This window comes from Branchiostoma belcheri, unplaced genomic scaffold (assembly GCF_001625305.1).
Source record: "Branchiostoma belcheri isolate BF01 breed outbred unplaced genomic scaffold, Haploidv18h27 scaffold124, whole genome shotgun sequence".
Lineage (NCBI taxonomy): Eukaryota > Metazoa > Chordata > Leptocardii > Amphioxiformes > Branchiostomatidae > Branchiostoma > Branchiostoma belcheri.
In genome coordinates, this window is record NW_017802647.1 from 598,999 (window position 1) to 623,482 (window position 24,484).

The following is a 24,484-nucleotide window of genomic DNA, read 5'->3' on the forward strand; positions in this document are numbered from 1 at the left end:
GTACCCGGTCCGGAACCCGTTATCGAACGCTTCCATGGCTTCCATAAAACGATTCGAACGCGTTTCGCCCTACCCGCTTGTGCCCCTTTCGAAAATTCGAATACAGAATCCGGACGTTGGAATTGATGTTGTTGCAGTTTAGGGTTCAGTGGCACCAACTTTTGGCTCATCTTGCATTGAAAGGCGCGTTTTCTTGGGTGGGTATGATATAAATAAAATCCAACACGGTGTATTCCGCATCGCCCTCGGTCCCGGCCCTCCCGCGAGTCGGATCGCCCTCCGGCCTGCGGCCGTCGGGCGATCCGACCCGCGGTCGGGCCGATACCTCGGGCGATACGGAATACCCCGTGTTGTATTCTATATTTAACGCGGCTGTTTATGCTCTTCGGAAAGAGCATGCAGGCCCCCATGTACGTGGATACATGACATGTGCTTATGGATTGTTCTTGTGTGGTCCATAGTTAAGCCTTTGGAGAAAACTTCAGTCTCTCTGTGATAAAAAGATATATTCCAAGTATGCTGCCTGGTATACAGCTGTCAGAACCTGGGACATGCATCAGAACCATGATCACAGCCTGCGCCACACTGAACAACTTTTATCTCTTGGCCCCTTCCCAAACTCTTAGAACTCCCAGAGAGAATTCATTGATTCCAGGTGGAACCATGAAAAAATTAATTTGTCGGAATTTCAGACATTTCTACTGCACATGTATAGGAATTAAGATCCCCAAATGGGAGAGGCATTGGTTTTGGTTATTACTTTTTTCTATTTTCATACTTCTCAAGAAATAATGTTTGTATGTTTCTTACTTGTATTTTGGGGTGAACAGGATTGAGAGAAAGGAATGGATTGTATTGAGACAATCTTTTTTCCCTCCTAGTCCTTGCAATAAAACAGCTCCCTCCAAGTCTTGAAGTGTTGTTGGTGTAAATTATTGACAGACTGAGCTCTAGGGAAGCACTAGTCTTTGTTGTTCTTGACTGTTTGGTGAGTGAGTGAGCCAGGGTGTGGGTTGTTAGTCTTGTTACTACGAAAGACCAAAGGTACAACTTCAACAAGGCTTCATCGGGTGAGTTTTCACCGTTCAAAACCCATTTTCACCCTTCAAAACCCAATTTTCACCCTTCAAAACTCAAATTTTTACCCTTCAAAACCCAATTTTCACCCTTCAAAACTCAATTTTTCATCGTTCAAAACTTAATTTTTCACCCTTCAAAACTCAAATTTTCACCCTTCAAAACCCAATTTTCACCCTTCAAAACTCAAATTTTCATCGTTCAAAATTTAATTTTTCACCCTTCAAAACTAGTTTTCACCGTTCAAAACCCAATTTTCACCCTTCAAAACTTAATTTTTCATCGTTCAAAATTTAATTTTTCACCCTTCAAAACTCAATTTTTCCACCCTTCAAAACCCAATTTTTCATCGTTCAAAATTTAATTTTTCACCCTTCAAAACTAGTTTTCACCGTTCAAAACCCAATTTTCACCCTTCAAAACTTAATTTTTCATCGTTCAAAATTTAATTTTTTAACCCTTCAAAACTCAATTTTTCACCCTTCAAAACCCAGTTTTCATCGTTCAAAACTTTTTTTCACCCTTCAAAACTCAAATTTTCACCCTTCAAAACTCAAATTTTCACCCTTCAAAACTCAAATTTTCACCCTTCAAAACCCAATTTTCATCGTTCAAAACTCAAATTTTCACCCTTCAAAACTCAAATTTTCATCGTTCAAAACTTTTTTTCACCCTTCAAAACTCAAATTTTCATCGTTCATCGACTCGTCCCCAGGATACTATGGTTGGCTCTTCCCAGTATGCTTTGCGCGGAGCACGGTCTCTTTTCCAGGGCAGTCAAATACAAACACGAATACGCTGTTATTCGCTGCAGTCCCGCCGTGCCCAGAACGTAATTTTATATTATACCGGACGCTGTGGAAGGAAAACATTTCCAACACGGTTCCAACCGCACCAAGGCACGATTTTCAACCGGCTGTTTTTGTAAGTTAGAATGGGGAGGGAGGCCGGGGGCGTTTCTAAGTACTTAGACTACGTTTCTAAGTACTTAGACTAAGTTAGAGTAGTTTTTTCGTGTTTATAAATTATGTTGTGGACAGAGTCCGACGGACTGTTGTTGGTTTCTTGTAACCCCAAAACGTACTGCTCCATTGGTTTTGGAGTGGCGGACAGACGTATATTTTCCGACATAAATTCCCAACTATTTTCCACTGACACAGTTTCTCCAAATTGTTACATAACTGTTTGGCGCGATCACTAGCTAATCTTACCCATTGCATTCTAAAGTTGCAGCTTCTGCTGACCCAAACTTTTTACACTTTTCGTAGCCCACATTTTGTTGCTTATGCATAGAGCTCATTGTAATTCATTCATTAATGTGCACAGATTGTCTCACCTTTCCTTGGCTTTTCTTATTCATTTCCACCCTGCTCTTTCTCACTTCTCAAATTGTTGTGAACTACCGGTATCCTACCTTCCCCAAATGTATCATCCTATATGCTGTCTGTTGCATTGTTATGAATATGATATGACATGTTTTGCCTTGCGCATAATTAGAATGTGGAGGGGAGTGTTTCTACTTTTACTCTAAGTTTAGTAACGGTTAGGTTTTTTCGTCTGAATTGTTGTGGTCAAACTGTGAATGGGGCTGCCTCTCCACCGAAAGTTCCCCAGGGCCAAACAGTTATGTAACAATTTGGAGAAACTGTGTCAGTGGAAAATAGTTGGGAATTTATGTCGGAAAATATACGTCTGTCCGCCACTCAAAACAAATACAAGTAGTTCCAAAACCAATGGAGCAGTAAGTTTTGGGGTTACAACAAACCAACAACAGTCCGTCGGACTCTGTCCACAACATAATTTATAAACACGAAAAAACTACTCTAACTTAGTCTAAGTACTTAGAAACGTAGTCTAAGTACTTAGAAACGCCCCCGGCCCCCCTCCCCATTCTAACTTACAAAAACAGCCGGTTGAAAATCGTGCCTTGGTGCGGTTGGAACCGTGTTGGAAATGTTTTCCTTCCACAGCGTCCGGTATAATATAAATTACGTTCTGGGCACGGCGGGACTGCAGCGAATAACAGCGTATTCGTGTTTGTATTTGACTGCCCTGGGAAAGAGACCGTGCTCCGCGCAAAGCATACTGGGAAGAGCCAACCATAGTATCCTGGGGACGAGTCGATGAACGATGAAAATTTGAGTTTGAAGGGTGAAAAAAAGTTTTGAACGATGAAAATTTGAGTTTTGAAGGGTGAAAATTTGAGTTTTGAACGATGAAAATTGGGTTTTGAAGGGTGAAAATTTGAGTTTTGAAGGGTGAAAATTTGAGTTTTGAACGATGAAAATTTGAGTTTTGAAGAGTGAAAAAAAGTTTTGAACGATGAAAATTGGGTTTTGAAGGGTGAAAATTAATTTTGAACGATGAAAAATTAAGTTTTGAAGGGTGAAAATTGGGTTTTGAACGGTGAAAACTAAGTTTTGAAGGGTGAAAAATTAAGTTTTGAACGATGAAAATTTGAGTTTTGAACGATGAAAATTTGAGTTTTGAAGGGTGAAAATTGGGTTTTGAAGGGTGAAAATGGGTTTTGAACGGTGAAAACTGACCCGATGAAGCCTTGTTGAAATTGTACCTTTGGTCTTTCGTATGTTACAGAGCCACACATGACCTCCCCTGCCCCTGTTGCTAGGGTAAGGAGTTAGCCTCCTTTGCAGGCTTTTCTAGGGGCGCACATTTTGTTTTCTATGAGTGTGACTGCTTCTTTTGGGAAAGCTAATTGAACCTTGAGGGAGGGCTGTATCAGGGCATAGCTGTATCGGCCAATATCCCCTGAAAAGAAACCACTACACGTTTTGAAATGACCGCAGGCTGCTAGAAAAGCCTGCACAGGAGGCTAGGAGGGAGTAAGTTTAGGGAACAGCAGGGCTAAAGTAGAACCATGCCTAATGAGATTATCTCCTGTTGTCACAGTAAATGGATTGTTTTTGTAGCCCAATAGGTTTAATGGATTTGGTGCACAATTATAACATTTCTCATTGGAGGCACATTTTACAAATGAATTAAGTAAGCATTTTAAGTTGCTTTTGATTAGGGTTAAGATTTCTCATACAATCTCAAGCATTTTAGGTTTGTAAAATAAATGAGGTTGAGGTGGGAAGGTGGTATTGCCAATTCTTTATAACCTCCCGTTTTCTTTTACTTGATTGTTGCATTGAGAAAATGATTATAACTTTTACTATCTTGGAGAATGTGCACAGAGGAATCATTTTGCTTGAGTTATGTATGCAATTCTATATAAACGGATAAACTACCCAACTGACGGTTGTAAGCTTTAGTGTTTTCTATACTAAAATGCAACTTTTTGCTTTGCAGGGATTGACTACAAAACTACAACCATCCTTCTCGATGGGAAGAGAGTCAAGTTGCAGCTCTGGTAAGAAAGAAATCTTTCGTGTTAATAAGAAATGTGCACCAAGTACTGTATGAAAATTAGATGTACATGTAGGTTACTAGAATCTTGTTGTAAGCAAGAACTCAGTGAAGCTTCAATGTTTGAAATGTGAATCCATGAGTGAAAATTGGCCCAGGAGAAAAAAAAAATATACATATCTGTATTGATTTCAAAAGCCCTCATTATAGAAACAAGTAAGATGCAATCAAAATCACGAAACAACAAAATAACAATGTGCCATCCTGCCATAGCTGCCATTATACCCTCACTTTACATCATCAATAATACATCCGCAAAAAGTGCCCCTGAATTGCTGCCCTGCAATAGTAGCTTCCAGTCGATTTTAACGTCCCTAATTTATGTGTACTGCAGTGTAGGATCCATGGCTATTTCCTATATACAGTTCCTTATCGGCCGTTCGTTGTGGAATAAATCTAGAAAATGGTCCATCCAATTTTGAGCCTCTTCTGAATCATGAAAGACCGATACACTCATCTTCTGTGATGTTTAACCCTCTCCCTGTTACCTAACCCTACTACTAATAAAAATTTGGTGCCAAACGACATCCTCAACAGGCTCAAGGTTAATTTAAGCAAATTTAAGAGGTAATCAAATTTACGTTGACTTAAAAAAATTGGCTTTGATAATTGATCAGAGGTATACTTTAGTAGTTTACATAATTGAGGTTCATACTGTAACACTAGTGTATATATTTCTATATATATGTATTTACATGGATACATTATCAGGTATAATGTACAAGTCTGTATTGCTGCCTACTGGTATTTCAAACCCACAGGGGCACTCCAAGGACAAGTCAAGGTCACCTTGGCCTTGCCTGCCTGTGCTATAACCACTCATTAAAGAGGAAATCAATCAAATTAATCCTGGTCATGGACAATGAGCCATGCCGGGAAGTCATGCCATGAAATAACATTCTCCAGAGAGGCAGGGTTCATGATTATATTCTCTGCGGAGTATATCTACCTTTTGTTAACATGTGTGTCCATTTGTATGTAACAACATTGTCCATGGAGGCAGGGTTTGTGATTATATCCTCCATGGAGTATATCTACCTTTTGTTGATAGGTGTATCTGTTTGCATACATGCTGTGCTTACTGCAATTTCACAGACATAAATCTTCCCTAAGGTTTACTTTAGCTGCAAGTGTAGAAACATTCTTCCTTTAGTTGATGTTGTCATTTGATACAGTACTGTCAATACTTATAGGTGTGTTAGTTTCAGGGTACTGTATGCAATTGTATGTAATCTGTAATAGCATATACAGACTTGGAAACAAAGACATTCATTTGTTTCAATATTCAAAGAATTTATTTGGATATTCTAAGAAACGAAATACACAGAAATATAGATCACTTGTAGGGAACTTAGTTAGCCTGTACAACATCTTGCTGATTGAAAATCACATTTTTAGTTCAGAGAGAAAAAAAAAACAATTGTTTACAATAAACACTTGTTGTTTCAGGGATGCGTCAGGCCAGGGCAGATTTTGCACCATCTTCAGATCCTACTCAAGAGGAGCACAGGTGAGAGGGAAATAGTTATGTTTAGGATAAGAACAGAAAGGCATGAAAGGAGGATGTTATCCAAATGGTCTATTCCTTAGAGATCAGAATAATGAATAGTTTAGTAGATAAGATCTTTTTTACCCAGTTATTGTGCTGGTGTTTGAAGTAGCAATACTCAAACTGTTGGTAACACAGTTAGGTTTTATACTACCATCAACCATTTTTGATAGCTTTATTTGCAATAACATCTGTACCCCCTCATTACTGTCATGGTACCAGTATATGTGGATTACTACCATCCTTGCAGAGGCACGCCTTCCCTCCCCCATGTACCATTCCACATTGTAATGACTCTGGGGGGCCGCATCGCACTGAAGTACACCCTCCATTAAGCCACCTGTTCACCCGTGTGTTCATAATGGCCATCGTAAAACCTACACGTACAGGTAGAATGACACTTGAGCGGTGTTGCTCTGTAATTGCCTTGTTGTCAAGGTTAAGCAAATGGAAGAAGGAAACTGCCGGGAGGGTTTAGGGCTGCGTTACCGAGATTCGCCGCTGCCCGGATGAAACGTCTCTGACAGCTTAATTGGACAGCGTCTCGGTGACCTTCGTGACTTGCTATTGAGTCCTGCGCAGTTGTTTTCCCGGTGTGTTACACAGCAGGACAGGCAGATGGCTCATTTGTAGTCTGTGTGCGTGAGTGTTGGCAGGCCTAAGCTGGGAGTACTGACCGTGGATAGCAGCTGTACAAGGACAGATAACATACAAACAGCCCAGGCCTGGCAGCGGGGATATAGGCTTAGCGACATTAGAAGTCACCCAGAGTCACCATAACCATAAGTCTCAAAAGTGTTATGATAATTACCGAGTAGACACAACTTGCAAAACCTTGGTGAAGACAGCATATTTTTCAATATTTGCCTCCTCAGAGGGACCACAAGTATAAGTCCATGGTGCATTTTCTAAAAGAAAATTGCTTGATCTAGATGCCAGCCCAAAACCTAGGCATCAAAAGGTTGCATTGTGGTTAAGTTTAGGTTTGTCACAAACTGTTTGGGCATGAGAAGTACCTGTTTTTCCACCATGCAGATGACTTGTCCAGAATATGAAATAACAGCATTAGTTCAGCACCAGGGACAGGAACAACCTTGTACTGACTTTGATACTAGAACTATACAGACAAGATAAATCTGATTTCAAATAAATGATTGTATGTAGCCATTGTTCCAATTGCACTGTAAGATGTTGCTAAATGTACATGTATCTATTTAGGGCGCAAAATTGGAGCTGTGCAGGTACTTCTGATGTCTACCTTCACCTAACCTGTACTGGTCCATGTACTGGGTTATACAAGTAGATGTAAATTTTCATTTGTGCATTGGCAGTTACCACTTACATTTGAATGAAGTGTAAAAGAAATAATGTTCTTTGAACAACTGTTAGTAGTGTTAGTGCGATCCATACTTCCTAAATTGTAACTGGTGTAGGTAAAATTTGTCAGCTGAAGGTTAATTCAATGTGCACCATTGTGAAGTAAATTTCAAGCACTGCTATTATTCCTGAAAAGAAAGTAGCAAACCCAGTATGCTGGTGCAGTCTGCCCGTTATACAGTGCTGTTGCCACATGTTTTATGGCTGCGACAGTGCCCAGTGCCACCTGTAAGTATGGATCTAAAGGCTGGGCAGTATGACAGACAGTCTGACTGCTTTACGAGCAGGGGAAGTGTAGGATTGATGGTTGTGGGATCAGAGACTCCCGCCGGCTCCATTGTGGGGAAACTGCTTACAGGGTGGATTCTGTGGGTAATGGCCTTGTACTTATGAGTTACCGCTGTGGCACGCAAAGAATAGAAGCAGAATAATTCTCACAAGTCACTTAACTTCCAGCTGCAGTGTAGCAAGAAGTTTTTTCATGGTCAAGTGGAATCGCTCTAGCTGCATAAAATGATAAGGCTAGAAACTAGGATATTGGATCCGTAAATAATTTCATCAGGTTGGTAAACGAATGAGTAGCAAAGTTCTTGGATCACAACCATTTATTTTTCATGAGCCGACATCATCTTCGTCAGGGCAATTCTGACTGGTTTGCTGTGCACTGACACTAGATGTTACTTGGTGCATGGTGCACTAAAGGTGTTACATGGTTCACAGTGCACTGTTACTTGGTTCACAGTGCACTATTTGAGCTAGTTTTTACTGTCAACAATGAATTTCCGACACGGATATTGGATATTTTGACATCTTGTTTCATATTGTTATATACTCAGCCAAATCATCCTAACAAATTACTGGATTTTGCTGGATTGATTAAGACTGTAAAATGTATATAGAAAAGTCACCCTTCCTGAGTGCTGCCAGATGACATCTCCTGACCTCTATTATGGACCTCCCATTGCATCCCCAGTGATTGTCAATCCATGATGGCCATTGAACATCCCCAGTAATACATGCACCCTCACGACAGCACAATTTGGAACACGTCCAAGAGTTGATCAACGACAAAATCTGTTCAAAAACATATCACCACCCATCAACTTCAATCAGTTAAACTACATGTAAAAACCCAAACTGTTTTAGCTTGATAGACAATCCCAGTCTAAAGAGCATATATAGTCAGTAAGTAAGGGGAACCTTTCTGAAAATTAATTGGCCAGTAGGAGAACAGAAATGGTTTTCCCCTAGAGAAATTTTATGTTTTCTGGCTAACCTTTGAAGCTGGGACAAACCTCGTAGCTTCCTGTAGTCTATCAGCTAAGCTTTTGACTCAACAATGTTACATTATGTCCTTGGGTGTGTTGTCCTTTGAGATCTCATCATGAAGAAAGTCATTGACATGACTACTAGCAAAATTCAATCTGGTGGATCTGTGAAGCATCTCCAAATTTTCCCCACCATGCACAACATGAATAGGAATGCTTCCAATGTTTGAGCAGATTCAGTCAGGAGCCCTTCTGCCCAAAGGCATCAGCAGCAATGTTCACAATGTCATGTGTTTTTAGGAGATTGAAACATACATGTAGACTGAAGAGTGGCAAGGGCAGCTGGCAATTTCAAAGGAGGGTGGAAAAATCCACTCAAGGCGAGTCAAGTGTAATTGATATCACTTGGCAGAAGCAAGCAATTTGTCCGTGAACTTCATGCTATTACATGTAAAGATCGCCTGCAGGCAATGATATTTGAGAGCAATGGTGCACAACATTGGAGAGGATTGATTTTCTTGAGCAGCTAGGACAGATAGCCTCAAGTGTGAGGTGGATTTCAGGGGTTCTTAAAGGCATATAATGCAGTTTTAGGGCTTGGAAACCTGATTTTTCAACGTCAATATTCTAGTCACTTATCTACATACTGAGTTGAAACCACACTATCCCAATGTATATTGACCCTCATGGAGCAAAAAGACCCAAAATTCTGACAGAAAATGGTTACTGGAAGGGAGCCAGGCTGATTTTTAGGGTACCACCCATAAGAAAGGACTCATCTTGGGGCTTGTTTCTGCAGTTTTAAATACGCTTAAGTATGAAATACTGATTGAAATGTGCTAATGGGAAGTAGTATGTGTCAACATCATAAAGATTGCCAGATTCAAAATATTTCCAGTTTTGCTGCTCTGAAATCGCATTGGCCCCTGATACATGGAGCACACCAATGTTCTAAGGGTCTCCTTGTAAGATAATGTAAAACAACACTAATGTTTGAGTAACATATACAGGATACAGATGTACAAAATGATTGTAACTTGAGCGTTAGCCATGTGCCTGCCAAGCAAATGTGTTACACAGAATTGCAAGTGGATCAAAAGATAAATGTAAACACAGTGTTATGCGTACACTCGTATTTACATAGCAACCCGGGAACTGGGATATAAGCACTATAAAATGCATTAGGCCTGAGAAGGCAAACTCCTTGATTTATTTCAGCTGGCAGGTACAGTAAAAATAATCCTGTCCATAAAGATGTAGAGCTTTATTCAGTCTACTTAACTGCCAGTAACCTTTTTTTATTGTATATTGAAGTTTTATGTGGGGGTTAAAATAAAGCAGCTTTCAGTTCAAGCTGAGTTGGGTTTTGCTTTGAGTTGCAGCAAAAATACCACAAGGAAAAATAATAGACAAAGAAAATGAAGTATCAAATGTGTTAAAATTTCATGTTTCAGATATGATACATTGTTTTGCCTGTAGCAAATCCAACATCGTACAATCACACAACATGCATTACCATTACCATAAAGATTACCAGTGATTGCCGTACATTACCAAGTGCTTTACTTCCATTGAATTCTACTGTATTTTGTAGTCTTTGAAAAGTCACAAGAATGCCAATGTTTATGTGGTAATTTCAAGCCAATAATCACGATGCAATGCCTTTTCTTGTGTTCCAGGGTATCCTGGTGGTGTATGACATCACCAATAAATGGTCATTTGACGGCATTGACAGATGGTTGAAGGAAGTAGAGGAGGTAAGTGTGCTACTCTGTCTGTTGTCAACATCTGGCTAATGGTAATGGATGGGTACAAAGTGTTAACTTTGCATAAAACAGATGAAGCACCTGTTGACATGGTTATCCAGATCCTAAAGAATGTACCAGTAGCCAAGAACCTGGTCCCTTCTTTATTGGTAAAGTCTATACAGTCTATTAACTGGTAGTATTAGACCACCTAGCATTTTTTACGTGAAGTGCAGTCTCAGGATGTTTTCAGCTCTTACAATGTCAAGACACTTTGTTTATTACAATTTTCTAACACATTGCAGTTTGGTTATCTTGACTACTGCAGCAAGATTTCTGATTGAGCCACTGCCTTTGTTTCTATCCCAGCATGCACCAGGAGTACCCAAGATCCTCGTGGGCAACCGGCTCCATCTTGCGTTCAAGCGTCAGGTGAGCATCCCGGCCGCCGAGCAGTACGCCATGAAGAACGACATGGCGTTCTTTGAAGTCAGCCCGCTCTGCGACTTCAACATCACAGAGTCCTTCCTAGAACTGTCCAGAATAGCCCTGAAGAGACACGGCATCGACAGATTTCTCAAGTGTAACAAAGGTACGTGGCATTGGAATTAACCATCTCCCTGCTGCCTAACTCCATAACCAATACAGATTTGGTGCCAAATCACCGTGGCCAAATGACTACTTTAACAGGAAGAGGGTTAAGTGTTATTGTATGAAGTATCAAAACACCAAATGTAGACAGTAATGTTTGTTGAAAATCTAGCCTCTAGAACTATATGTATCGGGCCTATCAGCATTTAGAATTGATCAACATTAAGAAAGTTTTAGTCCATTTTCCCATCAATTGAAGCTTTGATTTCTGAGAAAAATTATGTGCAACTGGACAATCATGGTGTATTTTGATAATTTTTTTAGGTACAAAATGTTATATTTTAGTAAGTGCAGCTTTCAGTCTTATAATATCCCTTTTCTGCTGTCCACAGTGTTGAGTCTCCAGGACCTGTGCTCCAGAGTTATTGTCCAGTACACACACCCGCACCACATCGAGAAGCTTCCCCTGCCCACATCTCTACGTTCCAGACTTCGATCATTCTCCAACACCAGTATGTGTGCCCACCCCATGCCCTCCCCCTACCCCAGCAAGAGGACGAAAATCATCCGCCCTGACTCCCCCTCACATGCCAGCGTTAGGAAAAGCTGCTGCATTTCCTAGCAGGATGGACAGTGTAGCATATTGTATATAGATGACTGTTGTTTTATTTGTCTTCTGTATAGAGTATCTATGAATGATGCCTGCTTTTGCTTTTTTTTTTTGAGGAAGCACCGAGCAACTGAAACATGACACAAATTCCTCCTGACATTGCATATGAAGGACTAGGTAAAACATAAAGGTTAGAAGAACACAGAGGTTTAAAGTAAGAAGAGTTAAAGCTGGGAGCAGGAAACATTGGAGTGAGTACTTGGATGTATAGCTTTATTGTACTTTGCAAGACTGACCAGGCAGCTGTCAAAGTTTTGATGAAAAAACTCACTACCACAATTACATTGTCCAACACTTCCCTCCTAGCAGTTACAACAGCAGTGGTCATTTACTTAATATGTTCAACTCAAAGCGATGAAGGTTAGACATTCAGGTGGAACATCACATACAAGATGATTCAAGAAACTGGATGAATTCTTTGAATAGCCAGATATTTCTGATACCATCCACTAAGTTTCATTAATGTAGACTTCATCATTCAAGATGAAACCCTCCAGAGAATTTATCCCGTTACTTTTTTTTGTATCAGCATCTTGAGGCTTTTCTCAAATGCTTGTACTTTGTAGTCAACGGTATATTTTAAGGGCTGTTTGCGGTAAATAATTCCAGTATGCCGGCACGTAAAAATGTACTCATCCTCCCAGCTGACCTTCTTTGTGTCTGGACTTTGTTTCTAGTATATGTAACACACACACAAAAAAAATGATGCAGTTTCAATGCACAGTGCATCCAACAACACTACATGTAAAGTTATATCCTTGTACAAAAGACCTAGTACGTAACCTGGTTCCATTGTTACATACCAAAAGCAGAAGCATAAAGAATCATGGGGAAGATTTGAATTTCCATGTAAAATAAACTTGTGTTCCATTTTGTACAGATGTGTGGTAAAGGCACCACAAGTCACATAAAAGCATGCAGTGTATACTGAGGAAGAAAAGAAACGTAAAGGGAAAAAGTTGCTGCAAGACGAACCCTTTAAACATACAAGACTGACTTAAGAAGGCATGGCTCTTGTAAATCAGCTCTAGATACCCTAAACATCTACTTCAATGACAGAAATGTACAGAATATCATGCAAACAAAATGGCTCTTCTTCAGAGTAATACTGAGTGAACAGTGTCATGTAGGAAGCCATTAGTACATTTAACTGATAATAAATAAGGTAAATCTTGGCAGCTGTTTTTGTATTTCAGACAACTACAGTGGAGTGTTGATTCCTAATTCCAGTTTGTACTTCCAGTGTACTGTAACATGCAGTAGCCAGGCCAGTGTAGCTTTAACTGTTGCCAGTTTTATAGTTGCAGAAAAGTTGGTTTAAGCACAATTCATAGTCTCTTGTGAAGCTATTCTTTGAAGATGTTGGCTTTTAGAACTTGCCTTTCTTGAATCTACTTGGTACTTCGTTTGCTTAAATACTTAAATGATTGTTGTATGTGACATGTTTTGGAATTCTAATGTTTTTCTCCACATATCAGCAGACATCTCACGGAGTGTATAATTGTTTTTACAGCAAACAACTTGTGTCCATGTATTGTGGTCATTTTCAGACATCATGATGTACATAATTCTACAGAATGGCCCTTTGCTGGAAGCCTGGCTACAATGTTTTATAACTATACAAACAACTGGCTACTACAGTAAAAACTCATCATTCTCTACCACATTCAAGTAGCAAGCTAAGCAGAATAGTTTTGATTACTGTCAAAAATTTTAAGATTGTCGTTCAATGCTTGTTGTTGGCATATGTTAACTGGCTTTTTCAGCTATCTTTGGGTGAATGAATGTCTACATAGCCAAAAAATAAGCTATCAATTATTACCTTCATTGTGATATTTGACTGATGTGTAAAAGTTACTGCATCACAGTTAAAACTTCTCTACAACAGGTTCATTTTAACAGCAGGACAAAGAATTCTAACCTATACTTTCTAGTCTAAACAATCGCATATACATTTGTACTTTGTCTTGCCCCTCTTGTTCAATTTTCTACTTAAAAAAGGTCCTGAGAAGACATTTTTTGTAATTTCAAGTCAAAACATATAAATTTTGTATCCGAATCAAGTCAAACGTATAATTTGCTATGATTGTGTATGCCATTTCCAACGACCCCTTTTTTGTAAATATGGTACAATAATATTATGTATATTTGTATACACTTTTAGGTAAGATTTAGGTAGGAGACACTTGTATATCTATATGTAAACATGACATGTAATTAGCATGTTTTCTTACTGAATGTCAATGTAAACTTCCATGGAAGGATGGAGTATTCTTTGTCAGGGTGCCAGTGTAGGGTACCAGTCACGTGAATGCAAGTTATGTAACAAGTTTCTATTTTGGTGTATAAAAGTGCATTATACTTGTGAATGTTGGCTAAGACTTGAGCAGTGAAATAAAGACGCTATTGCAAGCTCTTTGCCTTTTTTTCTTGTGGTAAAAGTACATGTACATGGAGCAGGCTTGATATAGAATTACTTGTAGTTGTGGTGTATTTGTAGCAAGAAATAAAGATTGTAACTCTAAAATACTGAGTTGGAAATCTTCAGTAGCTCTTGAATAGGACATTTTGTCAAAGTAGTCAAGGAAAATAACCTAGACCATTGAATGGTACATGTACTTATAGTTTGGTGATACATTGTGTAAGTGCACCATCTAGCATTTTTCTTTGGTACTGCAAGAATACATTTCATTATAAATCGCCATGAAAGGAAGTTTGAAAGGGAGGTAATTGTTTTTGTCAGGTGTGTTTCTACACTTTTGTAAGCAATACATGTACAAGCATTACAGTTTTTCTGTTTCCTTCTCTGCTTTTTTGTCCCGTATACTGACACTCCTGTTCCCCTTGACATAAAATCTCCAGGGTTTTTTTGCCCACTCCTCCCCAGATGAATCTATCCCTATCCTTGTGGAGTGTATGATGTCAGAGTCTTTCACATCCTCCCCTGGTTCCAGCCATATAAAGGGACATGTGGTCAGGTCCTCCTGGTTCACTGTGTCCCTAGAATAAAGCAAGTAAAAAATGGACAACTTAATCTAAATGTAGACTAGAGAAATAACATTTGCAAAGCAAATGCATAATGTTTACCTTCGGACATGGTCTGCTCTGTTATGATTCTTATTCAAACACATTCACATACATGTACTACTAGTATATGGTGACAGGAGCAGAGCAGATGAATGAAATGAGTGAGTGAATGAGAAAGGAAGCATCTTGGATGAGAAGCTTGCGGGAAGCATTCTCACATATACTCCATATTGTTTTATGCAGTGCATAAAACAATATGGAGTATATGTGAGAAATGTTCACAACAAGAAATCAAAGATTTTACACCATTAAGTATTTACAGTTGCTGTGAAATTTTATTCATTTTTGTGCCCAATGTTTGTAACCATTTTGACCTCTAATTTGACCTTCCTATCAGTCTGCAGTTACATCATTCCCCCTTCACTCCCTGTGACTCAACTGTATCAAAATAACTGCAGATAAAAGGCTAAATGGCCATCGTCATACACAAAGATAATTATCATGGAAAGTATACAGGAAAGCCATACTTGTCTATGTGCAGAGCTTGACACAGTTTGGAAGGACCGTTGCCCAGCTGTTCTGTCTTCAGGTCTGCCCCCTTGTCTCCTCTCCGCTGTCCTCGCTGTACCTTCATCCTGTCTACACCAGTCAGCGGCTGGACAGCACGGATCAGGACAGCTGCCCCTTCCCCTGTGGCCCAAAACATCAGGTACATTATAGATACATGTGTGTGTATTATTCAAGCTGGCATCAAAGAAATCAAGGATAACATACTGATACCAACAAGGAAGTAGAAACTAAGTAAGTAAGTCAAGTAAAATCAGCCTCCTGCCATACGTTTTCACAGTCCTTACGGTGTTAGTTACACTTAGTCTAGTACAAAAATGTACTTCAGCATTCATAGATGAATACAAAGCATGAAAATCTCCTTTTTAAGCTCCTACTCACTGTGAAGTAAATTTGACAGCAAAAGGAAATGAATTTACAGTATCATGTGTGCATGCTTCTTGATGTCAATTTTTAGTGGTTTACGTAGAAAATATGTTAAACTGTCACATTTATTTCACAGTGAGTAGGAGCTTAAAAAAGATATTTTCATGTTTTGTATTGATGGTTGAATGACTAATCTGCAGCATATTTCCCCTGCACACCTTGACTGGATATGTTGAAGCAGTGGTACATGCCGTAGATGATGTACACATACGCCGTTCCGGGTTTCATGAACATTGCAGCGTTCCTCTCCGTTTTCTTGTTCCCGAAAGAATGCGAGGCCTTGTCATCCCTACCACAGTACGCCTCCGTTTCCACGATCATCCCGGACACCACCGAATCATTGTCAAGTTTCCTGACTATGACTTTTCCCAACAACGCTTTCGCAAGGTCCAAACACTTTTGATCATAGAAGCTAGACAACAGCCTAGCATTACATGAACTTGTTGTATCATTGGAAAAATATGGACTAGTACATGTACTTGTTGTGGCATCTTGCAAAGTAGGTGTTTTTGTTTTCACTTTGGCCTTGACTGGACAGTCTGAAGCTTCAGATAGTTTGTGTTTCTTGGATTTTAGTGGTGACATCTTGGGAGCTACATCTGCCATCCTCAAGCAGTTTGTCTGGAACAGGTGGCAATGTGAATATGTTAATGACAGCATTTATACATTAAAGGAATAGTCCTAAAAGGCATTTGGTAGTTATTAAAAAGGCAGTATGTAGAACTGGTGTGTGTAATATCACCAAGGAGGTTTTAAAAAGGGAACCTCCTTGATATCATGATACTACCAGCTGCCATTGCATGACTGAAAACCTGGTATGTTGATGCCTCCAGGCTAAAACCTGGTACGTTAATACCTACAGCCAGGCAATCAGTGGAGATAAAAATGTCTCAAGAGATGAAAGTGAATTACAAGCCCTGTTGGAACTCTACCAGGTATAACATTTGGTCCTGCTTGCCTCTAGGGCACCTGTGACTCCTTCATTCCTACATGTACCTGTATGTGCCCCCCCCCCCCACAGCATTCCTCAACAAGCAATACTATAGTATGGATTAATTCAGTTTTATATGTATGTGCCAAGTCTTGTGCTTGAATAAGATTCTTGAATCAGAATGCAATCTTGTGTTAACTGTATACCAATAATCAGCACGATACACAAGAATACAGACAGAGTGTACAAGATCTTAGATACATGATCTTACCAACTTACATTGTACCAAACTAAACCCTAGTCCACACTCACTGTGTTTTAAATTATGGTTTTACCTGCCCAGACATGTTCAGGCACTCCACCTAGCAGATCCTTACCAACCTGCACCACATTACACCTGTTCAGCCAGAAGTATTTGTCTTCAAAACATTCCAGTCTAGAATTTCCACTTGTTTCCCTGCCACAAGACGACAACAACAACAAACAGCATGCACACCTACCCTATGTCCGGTCAAAGGTCAAACATAATATGATTTTGAAGGCCACGAAATGTTCCTCTAAACAGTTCGATAAAAATGCAATCAGGATATCAAACGGTCAAAGCAAATTCCTGACCTACTACGTTTATATTCAAAGTTGCAAAAAGCATAGAAATAGGATGAATAGCGCGGGTATGTTGTGTTTATATGTTTTTGAAATTTTATTTCGTTTTGCGTTCTTCGCCCTCTCACTTCCGCCTTCTGAAGTTGACCCCTGACCTTATGGAATCGAACTCCCTGCGATCAGCGGCAGATCTGGCTTGTCCGGACAACAATAACGTCTTGTTGCTTCCTTCCCCGCCGCTCCAGTCTGGCCGCCGACTCGGAATGGTAAGTCTGACATATCCCTCATTGTGTGTGTAAGGATATCAAGATGCCTTAGAACGCCGTAAGGTCAGAAATCTTAGCGAAAGACGGCGGAGAGAGAGGGTTGGTTGTGACGAAAGTAGGTGTAGGGAGGAAGTGTCAAACCAGGTATTACACATCGCGATGCGAGAGCGGGCTAGCTCGGGCATGCTCCCCTGAGGGCACAGCGCTACCAACTCGCAATCCAGGCCTTCCTGTTCCCCTAAACAACTAGCGACATGTGTAAGAGTAGAAGCGATCGTCGTCAGAGTGTTGTATAAGTGTTTTGTGGCTGTCGTGGCGTTGAAAAAAAAAGTAGTCGGGTGTGCACAGCTGATCTATGAGCCGGGCTCACCCCCCTCCCCATGCCGTGTTTCCGAGTGTCGCATTCCGGTAAACTCTGAGCAGATGTTGAGGTGGAAGATCGTTACGTTTTTTGGCTACCGGGCTTCTCATCCCGCCATCCACACAGGTAGGACTGTAGTCAGAGTACACGTTACGGTCTTCCACGTCAACATCTGCTTGATTTGATAGCATTCCTGTGGGTTTCAAATGGCGCGCTCCAGAACTGAAGAGGAAGCGACCAGCCTTGCATATGGGCCTGCCCCGTGTGCCAGTCCAGTGATGTAACCTGTACTACACATACCAGCCCTGTTACTTACACTAACATGACTGTACAGATAGTGAAAATGATTGTTGAAGGAAAAGAATATATCAGGATTGATTTTATAGACAGATAATAGGTATTTCAATAGGTCAACTGGAGGAACTTCTCTGTGGATAATTTGTAAGATACCGTGGCCGTGAATAATTTGAAGGTGCAAGGACATTATAATATTGATAGCCCTTATTTAAGGGAGTAAATGTTGCAGATCTTCCAGATTCATTTTTCAGAAGAAATATCACCCCTGGGATCTCTTACAAGAGTATGATTCAATGTTGATGAATCATTTATGGTACAACTTCAACAAGATGTAAATTGTTAGATTGTATGATCAGTTTGTCACTTTTTAACAAATTGTAAAAAGTTATACCATGTCTGTAGCAACTGGTAAATTATCTGTACATATCTGTCAATATTATCTCTTTCCCCTAAAAACATTAAACAGGAAAAAGGAAATGATGATTGAGTATAACATCCCCCCATGCAGACCCTCCCACTCCACCCCCACATACACACCCCTATATGGTGATCTGTCGCTACAATTAATACAAACATGCTGATATTGTTGTTGTGGTTGTGGTTGCTAGTACTTGCTACATTTTGATAAGATCCCAGTGAGTCATAAATGTGTCATGAAAAATCCCCACCAAATCAAAGGTCAAAACCTGATCTTGTGATGGTGACTCTTTGGTACCCCAACCCTGGTCATGTTATCTTTGAGGAAACACTAATATAAACATGCACTTTTTCCTGGTATACACCCGGAGCATCAAAAACATACTTGGTTGATGTCATTCCAAAATTAAAGGTTTAGGAAGTAAATATTATAAAATGTAGAGAATAACTAGCCTTGGTTTTCTGTCAGGCTTCCATACTTGGCTCTTTTGTGTATCATACTACATGTTGTAGGATGGCACCCAGGCTTGAAAATTTTAGATAACAACTTTGAGCAAGTAATTTGTAAAGAAAACTCATTGTTGGAGTAGTGGCAAATGCTTTGATGCGTTGACAAGGGATGCGTTGACAATGGATACTACTACAGTACTAGTGTGTATATAATTAGCAACTGAAATGTTAGATTACTATATATACTATTCAACATCTTCAGGAAAAGAAAAAGTGGGTAAAAAACAACACATATTTAAAGTTAATTAAACCCACGACATTGATATCTACAATGAATGATTTTGAACGTCTGTCTAAAGCCCCCGTCACACATCCAAAAATTTGCCAACCATTCGGGAGTAAGTCAGCAGTGTTAGACTTAGAGGCATGTTCGGGGTCAAATTTGACTCAAGTTTAACTTAAATTTGTTTCCATTCAAGGTAGGTGTGGCCTAAATCTGGCCAGACTGCTCCCCAACATAATCCAAACCTGGTCGGCTGGAGTTTGGGAACCAATTTGGAGGAAGGCCATGTGGCAGAGACTTAGCAGTTTAAGAAGTAGTACAGTAACTACAAATGTACCAGTACCAGTACTGGAACTAGCTGGTACCAGGGGCTTATCAGGCCCTATCAGACCTTGTCACTAACTAAGATAGCCTGAGGGAATAAACAAACAACAAGGCAAACAGGGGACCAGATAAGGCGTCTGACCTCTTTTTATTAAGCAGATGTGTTGTGTGGCAGGATTACATAGAAATTCAATAGTCTCATTTATCATAGCAGCCTTCAAGGTCATTATTTCATTCCATATCATCGCCATATTTCATACACGCTTATAGGTCGGCCAGCGGTCAATATATCCATTATCGACTTTGTAGGCAAGAAGTGATATGTCTGCTTTGGTTATAATCACAATGGGCAGAAATGTTTAGTATGGTGAAGGGAACAGGTGGGCCAATAGTGATATCTAAGCCCAGACAATGCAGCGGATTCTTTTAGTAGCTTTCCAATACACTCATCTCTTTTCCCGCTTACCAATGTGATAAAAAACGTACATTAATATTGTCTTTGTTAAGATATTGGAAGATCCTCACAATATAAAGTGTCCATTATTTTGATAAAGATCATATCTTTGCATTGTACTGATAATTATACTGATAATAACTGATAATTATGCTGATACACCAACAGGTGTCTTTCACCATCACATAGCAATGTGTCAATAACATACTTGATCAGGGGAAAGGAATATTTGCATATAACTTAAGATTTATTATCAATATCTATATGACTCGAGTTTATGGACTGAAGCAATATAGGTGTAGCTCATGACAAACAGTTCTATTTTTTTTCAAACGCAGCTAAAATTATAGAAGTCTTTCCATATCTATACATTTAGTTATTAACATATTTGTCAAGGTGTCTAACTTATGCCTCTGTCAACTAAATTTGACAAAATGCCACACCATGGAAAAATTAGGTTACACGGTTGTTCATCAGAAACTCTATAACTTGAGAATTGTGGGGATGCATAGATAGTTTTTCGATACGGCAACCAAGCAGGCAATTGTCTTATTCTCTCCACAGATCTATCTGTAAGGCATATGTTCAGGTTTATGGAAGCTATTACCCATTCAACGGAGATCCACTGTAGGAAAATCAATGCTGAAATGCCCGCTGTTTAAATCTGTTGCATAAAGTATGCTTTCCTACAGACAAAAGGGGCTGTTTCTGATCTAGTGGCAAATGGCAGCGAGATATTCAGTGAACAGAAAGGAACTTGCCGAAATGTTGAGGCATTAAATCGGTCACACACGTAGAAGAAAACATAAGGGCTTACTGACTATTCTGTACATACATTATACACCTGTAGAGGTGAGGAATTCTTGATGAAGGGATTGCTCCTCTAATGCCTTCCTCTTTATCTTTTCCAGACATAGATTTAGAAGAAACGCCTGCATCGATGTACGAATTTGTCCTGTCAGTCAAGCATACACCGTTGTCTAATATCCAATCAGATGGCAGTGTTGAGTTATAGATTTCAGGAGCGGCTAGCATTATCTTCCTAAGTACAGCGCCGCTGTAATGTCCCCGGCTCCGTACCTAATGTTTGACATTGACCGTGGAGGCTTAGGCTGGCAGGCTGCCGTCTGACCTGGACCCCGGTATGTAAATAAGACGGGACCTTCACACTTTTCATCTGCTCCGAATGCATTAAGTTAAAGAGTTTCGATGCCGGCCGCGTTTAGCCCGACGTGATTCCCAGCAGTTTAATCTGCCATTGTCCTTGTCGATGACCTTTTCCATGGCCGTCCTCTAATGAAGGATGGGACGGCTCCATTAACTGCATTTAGGCGGGCCGTTCTTTTCATTTTGCCGCGCGCCTACGGGACACGAGCACTGGTAATTGAATTTGAGGACCGAGAGGTGAGCTGCGATCTGGCTTTGCACTTATAGTGTGTATCGTTGTGTGCAAGGAGGACCATACAAGGTAGCTAGACATCATTTATTATATGAGAATATTTGTACCATTTCCCTTGGGTGGGTTTGGAATAGATGTGTCCTCCGCTGGACCATGCTATTTGTTATGGACTTATAATTATTATACTGAAGTTCTTATAGCCAGAGGACCAGAAGTCATTGGATTGTATAAAGTAAGATGTTGGAAAGAATTTCATGAGTGGACCTCTGTAGGGACTACTAGGGAGACAAACGAAAATGATTTGTAAAGTCATCTTGCATGCTATGGGAATTTTTATTCCACAGGATTGGCTGAGGTTTAGGGGAATGTTGCAATTGAGTGCCTCTAGATCTGAGAATCCATTTTCTGTGCAATATTCTGGTAACAGGCTAAAGTGGGGACGACATTTTCCAACATGTACGGGAGGACACGCAATAGCTCATGTCAGCTCCATGTCTGTTACAATATACTTCACCTGTCGTGATTTCATTACATGTCAACCCTTCGCTTGCCGTATATTGCAAAAACGTGTTAGCTTCATTTTGTGCTGAGACCTAAGAGTTAACTTGCAATCTCCAATAATACTCTCTTGTGATGTTTGAACTGATTTTACATGTCTCCAAGGTTACATAAGTCCATATATTAATTAATAATGTCAGGAAGACTTCCGAAGTGATGATTTTAACCTCAGTTTTGATAAAAGTGGGTTGTTAAGGTACTTTACTAGTTTTAGAACTGGCTGCTGTTGTCCCTTGGGGATTTAACCCAAAACAAGATTATTACATAGTGCTGGTATATTGGCAGAGGTATTGTAATATTGAAGCAATTCCAAGCAAGTAAATTGTATAATGAAACCCGGTAATAGTTATTTAGGGATTGTAATAATATTTTGTCAATACCGTAACAGGGATACGTAGATGGGAGAGACCAGTTCCACCCAGAATGTTTTATTGCTGAGGTGGCCACAGGGGAAAAGTCATGGGAAGGGCATGGTTTTGTCTCAGTTAGGGCGGGAATTGTGTGATGTTAGACATAGTTGTGATATGCTGGCCCGGTGCCAGGGGGTACATATAATGGTAGAGGAAATGTGAACACAATGGCTTTGGGCAGGTCTAGAAGAGGAAGGATTTTGGAGAGTTACAACCTGGCCTTTTTATGCCCAAATAAGGCCACACCAATTTAATTTGTTGGTTCTCGGATTTACCTCTTCATTTTTTTCTGATTTGAAAAGAAACAAAAAAGATTCTGGTTTGGAATCAACTAAAAAATGCTTATATTTTGCCCCCAATGGCTGAGGAAAGTCCCTTTCTTCTTAGTTGTTACACTTTTTCCGTCTATCAATGCAGTGTTTTGATTAAAAGTTCAAAATTCATTGTTTAAATTTTAACCCAGCCTTTATTGTTGACTTCACGGCTCCTATCTAAGCATTTGGGGCTATAACTTATAAGAGGATGCCTAGACCGGTTTTTTTTGCCATTTCGCTTCATATTTTTTCTGGAAAAATCCGAGAACCAACAACTTAAATTGGTGTGGCCTAACTATTTGGCAAAGGTTTATGAAGATATAGGCACATCTTTCAGTTTAGATGTACTATAGGGGCTGGATTTGGCACTTTAAGTTTATGCTGATGGAGTAGCAATGGTTATAATGTGCAAGTGGGCATGTACATATATCTAGCAAAGGTCACAACAAAGTGTCTTAAATCATCACGTTGGCAGAACGTACTGCGCCTGCGCAAAACACGGATTTTTCACGGTTTTCGTTGGATGTTTGGTCAACGTTGCATCAGAATTTTGCCTGTTGCAGAATATATCTTTCCCGACATAACATTTGGAAACTACAGACGGAGTGTTAACCTTATATGTGCAAATACGACCTGAAAGGAGACGTTCTGCCGAAAGGCTATGCACAATACATTAGGTTTCGCGTAGGTGCAGTACGTTGTGCTTCTACCAGGCAGTCATACGTACATACGTGCAAGTAGAAACAGATACATACATGTTTAATTTACCAGTACATTTTAAGGCTGGTGACTTTTGTAAATAATATCTTACATGTAGTCTAAGTCTCAGTACGTAGAATTGACATGTTAGTAACTTTTGTGTTCATAAAATTCATAAGAATTTTGAAGTTGAATACACAAAATTTTTCTGGCTCAAATGTCAAGTGCTTCCTACTAGTACCACGGAAAAGAAGGACGGATATTCCCTTTCCTTCTACATAAAGGTCAGAGTCTTGTAGAGAGGACGATCAGTTGTTAGCATGTCAATCGCCTGAAGGACCAAGCCGCTGCTGGCACGGCTGATAACAGTCACTACGTGCCGTACAGTCGCTGGCATCGCATCAACAGGACCCGAGCCACAATGCACTCAGAATCATAAAGAACCTGCCACGCTCGTGAAGACAACTTACGTAATTAGCGCTACTGCTGTATCAGTGCAGTTATTGCTTTGGCTGGGTGATCTAGGCCAGGAAAGGGACGCATGTTGACCGTAATGCAATCTATCAACGTTTGTAGTCTAAACTACTTGTGACGTGAATGTAGAATGGTGTCGTAAAAGTAAAAGTGTTGAATGAGGCTGGCCTTTTGGTAGTGTAAGATATGATCTTATGGGATAGTAGCCGCTAAGTTACTCTTTGTAGATTCCATTGTACTATTAAATGAGCATGTCGTCAGAACGTAATGTGTTCGCGTGAAACCGTTCATAGCATTTGGGCAGAACGTCTCGTTTAACTTTTTTGAAAGTCGTATTTGCACATTTAAGGATGACATACACATTTGTACTGTCTACAGCTTTCAAACGTGTCGGAAAATATATTTTTTGGTAGCACTACTAACAGGCAAAATGCTGATGCAACGTTGTTCTAACATCAAACAAAAATTATGAAAAATCTAGGTTTTGCGCAGGTGCAACACTACAGAGTACATCAATG

At 39.9% G+C, this 24,484-nt stretch overlaps 3 protein-coding genes across 3 annotated transcripts in view; 2 read left to right on the forward strand and 1 right to left on the reverse strand.

Moving 5' to 3' along the window:
• The window catches only part of LOC109463301 (ras-related protein Rab-40B-like), a 21,398-nt gene extending 7,276 nt beyond the window's left edge, over positions 1–14,122 (forward strand). Inside the window, exons 2-6 of the mRNA XM_019760048.1 lie at positions 4,390–4,450; positions 5,956–6,016; positions 10,380–10,457; positions 10,815–11,037; positions 11,429–14,122. Coding sequence (XP_019615607.1) covers positions 4,390–4,450; positions 5,956–6,016; positions 10,380–10,457; positions 10,815–11,037; positions 11,429–11,658 — 653 coding nt within the window. The 3' untranslated portion in view covers positions 11,659–14,122. The remainder of the gene's footprint in view (positions 1–4,389; positions 4,451–5,955; positions 6,017–10,379; positions 10,458–10,814; positions 11,038–11,428) is intronic.
• Positions 14,123–14,207: 85 nt separating this feature from the next.
• LOC109463271 (probable DNA-3-methyladenine glycosylase) lies at positions 14,208–17,539 on the reverse strand. Its single transcript, XM_019760012.1, is given in 6 exon segments — positions 14,208–14,706; positions 15,261–15,423; positions 15,885–16,082; positions 16,993–17,054; positions 17,389–17,432; positions 17,435–17,539. Coding segments are annotated over 6 exon segments (789 nt in total). The 3' UTR covers positions 14,208–14,489.
• The window catches only part of LOC109463320 (inactive rhomboid protein 1-like), a 56,277-nt gene continuing 49,198 nt past the window's right edge, over positions 17,406–24,484 (forward strand). Inside the window, exon 1 of the mRNA XM_019760081.1 lies at positions 17,406–17,526. The gene's annotated coding sequence lies outside the window, so the exon portion shown is untranslated. The remainder of the gene's footprint in view (positions 17,527–24,484) is intronic.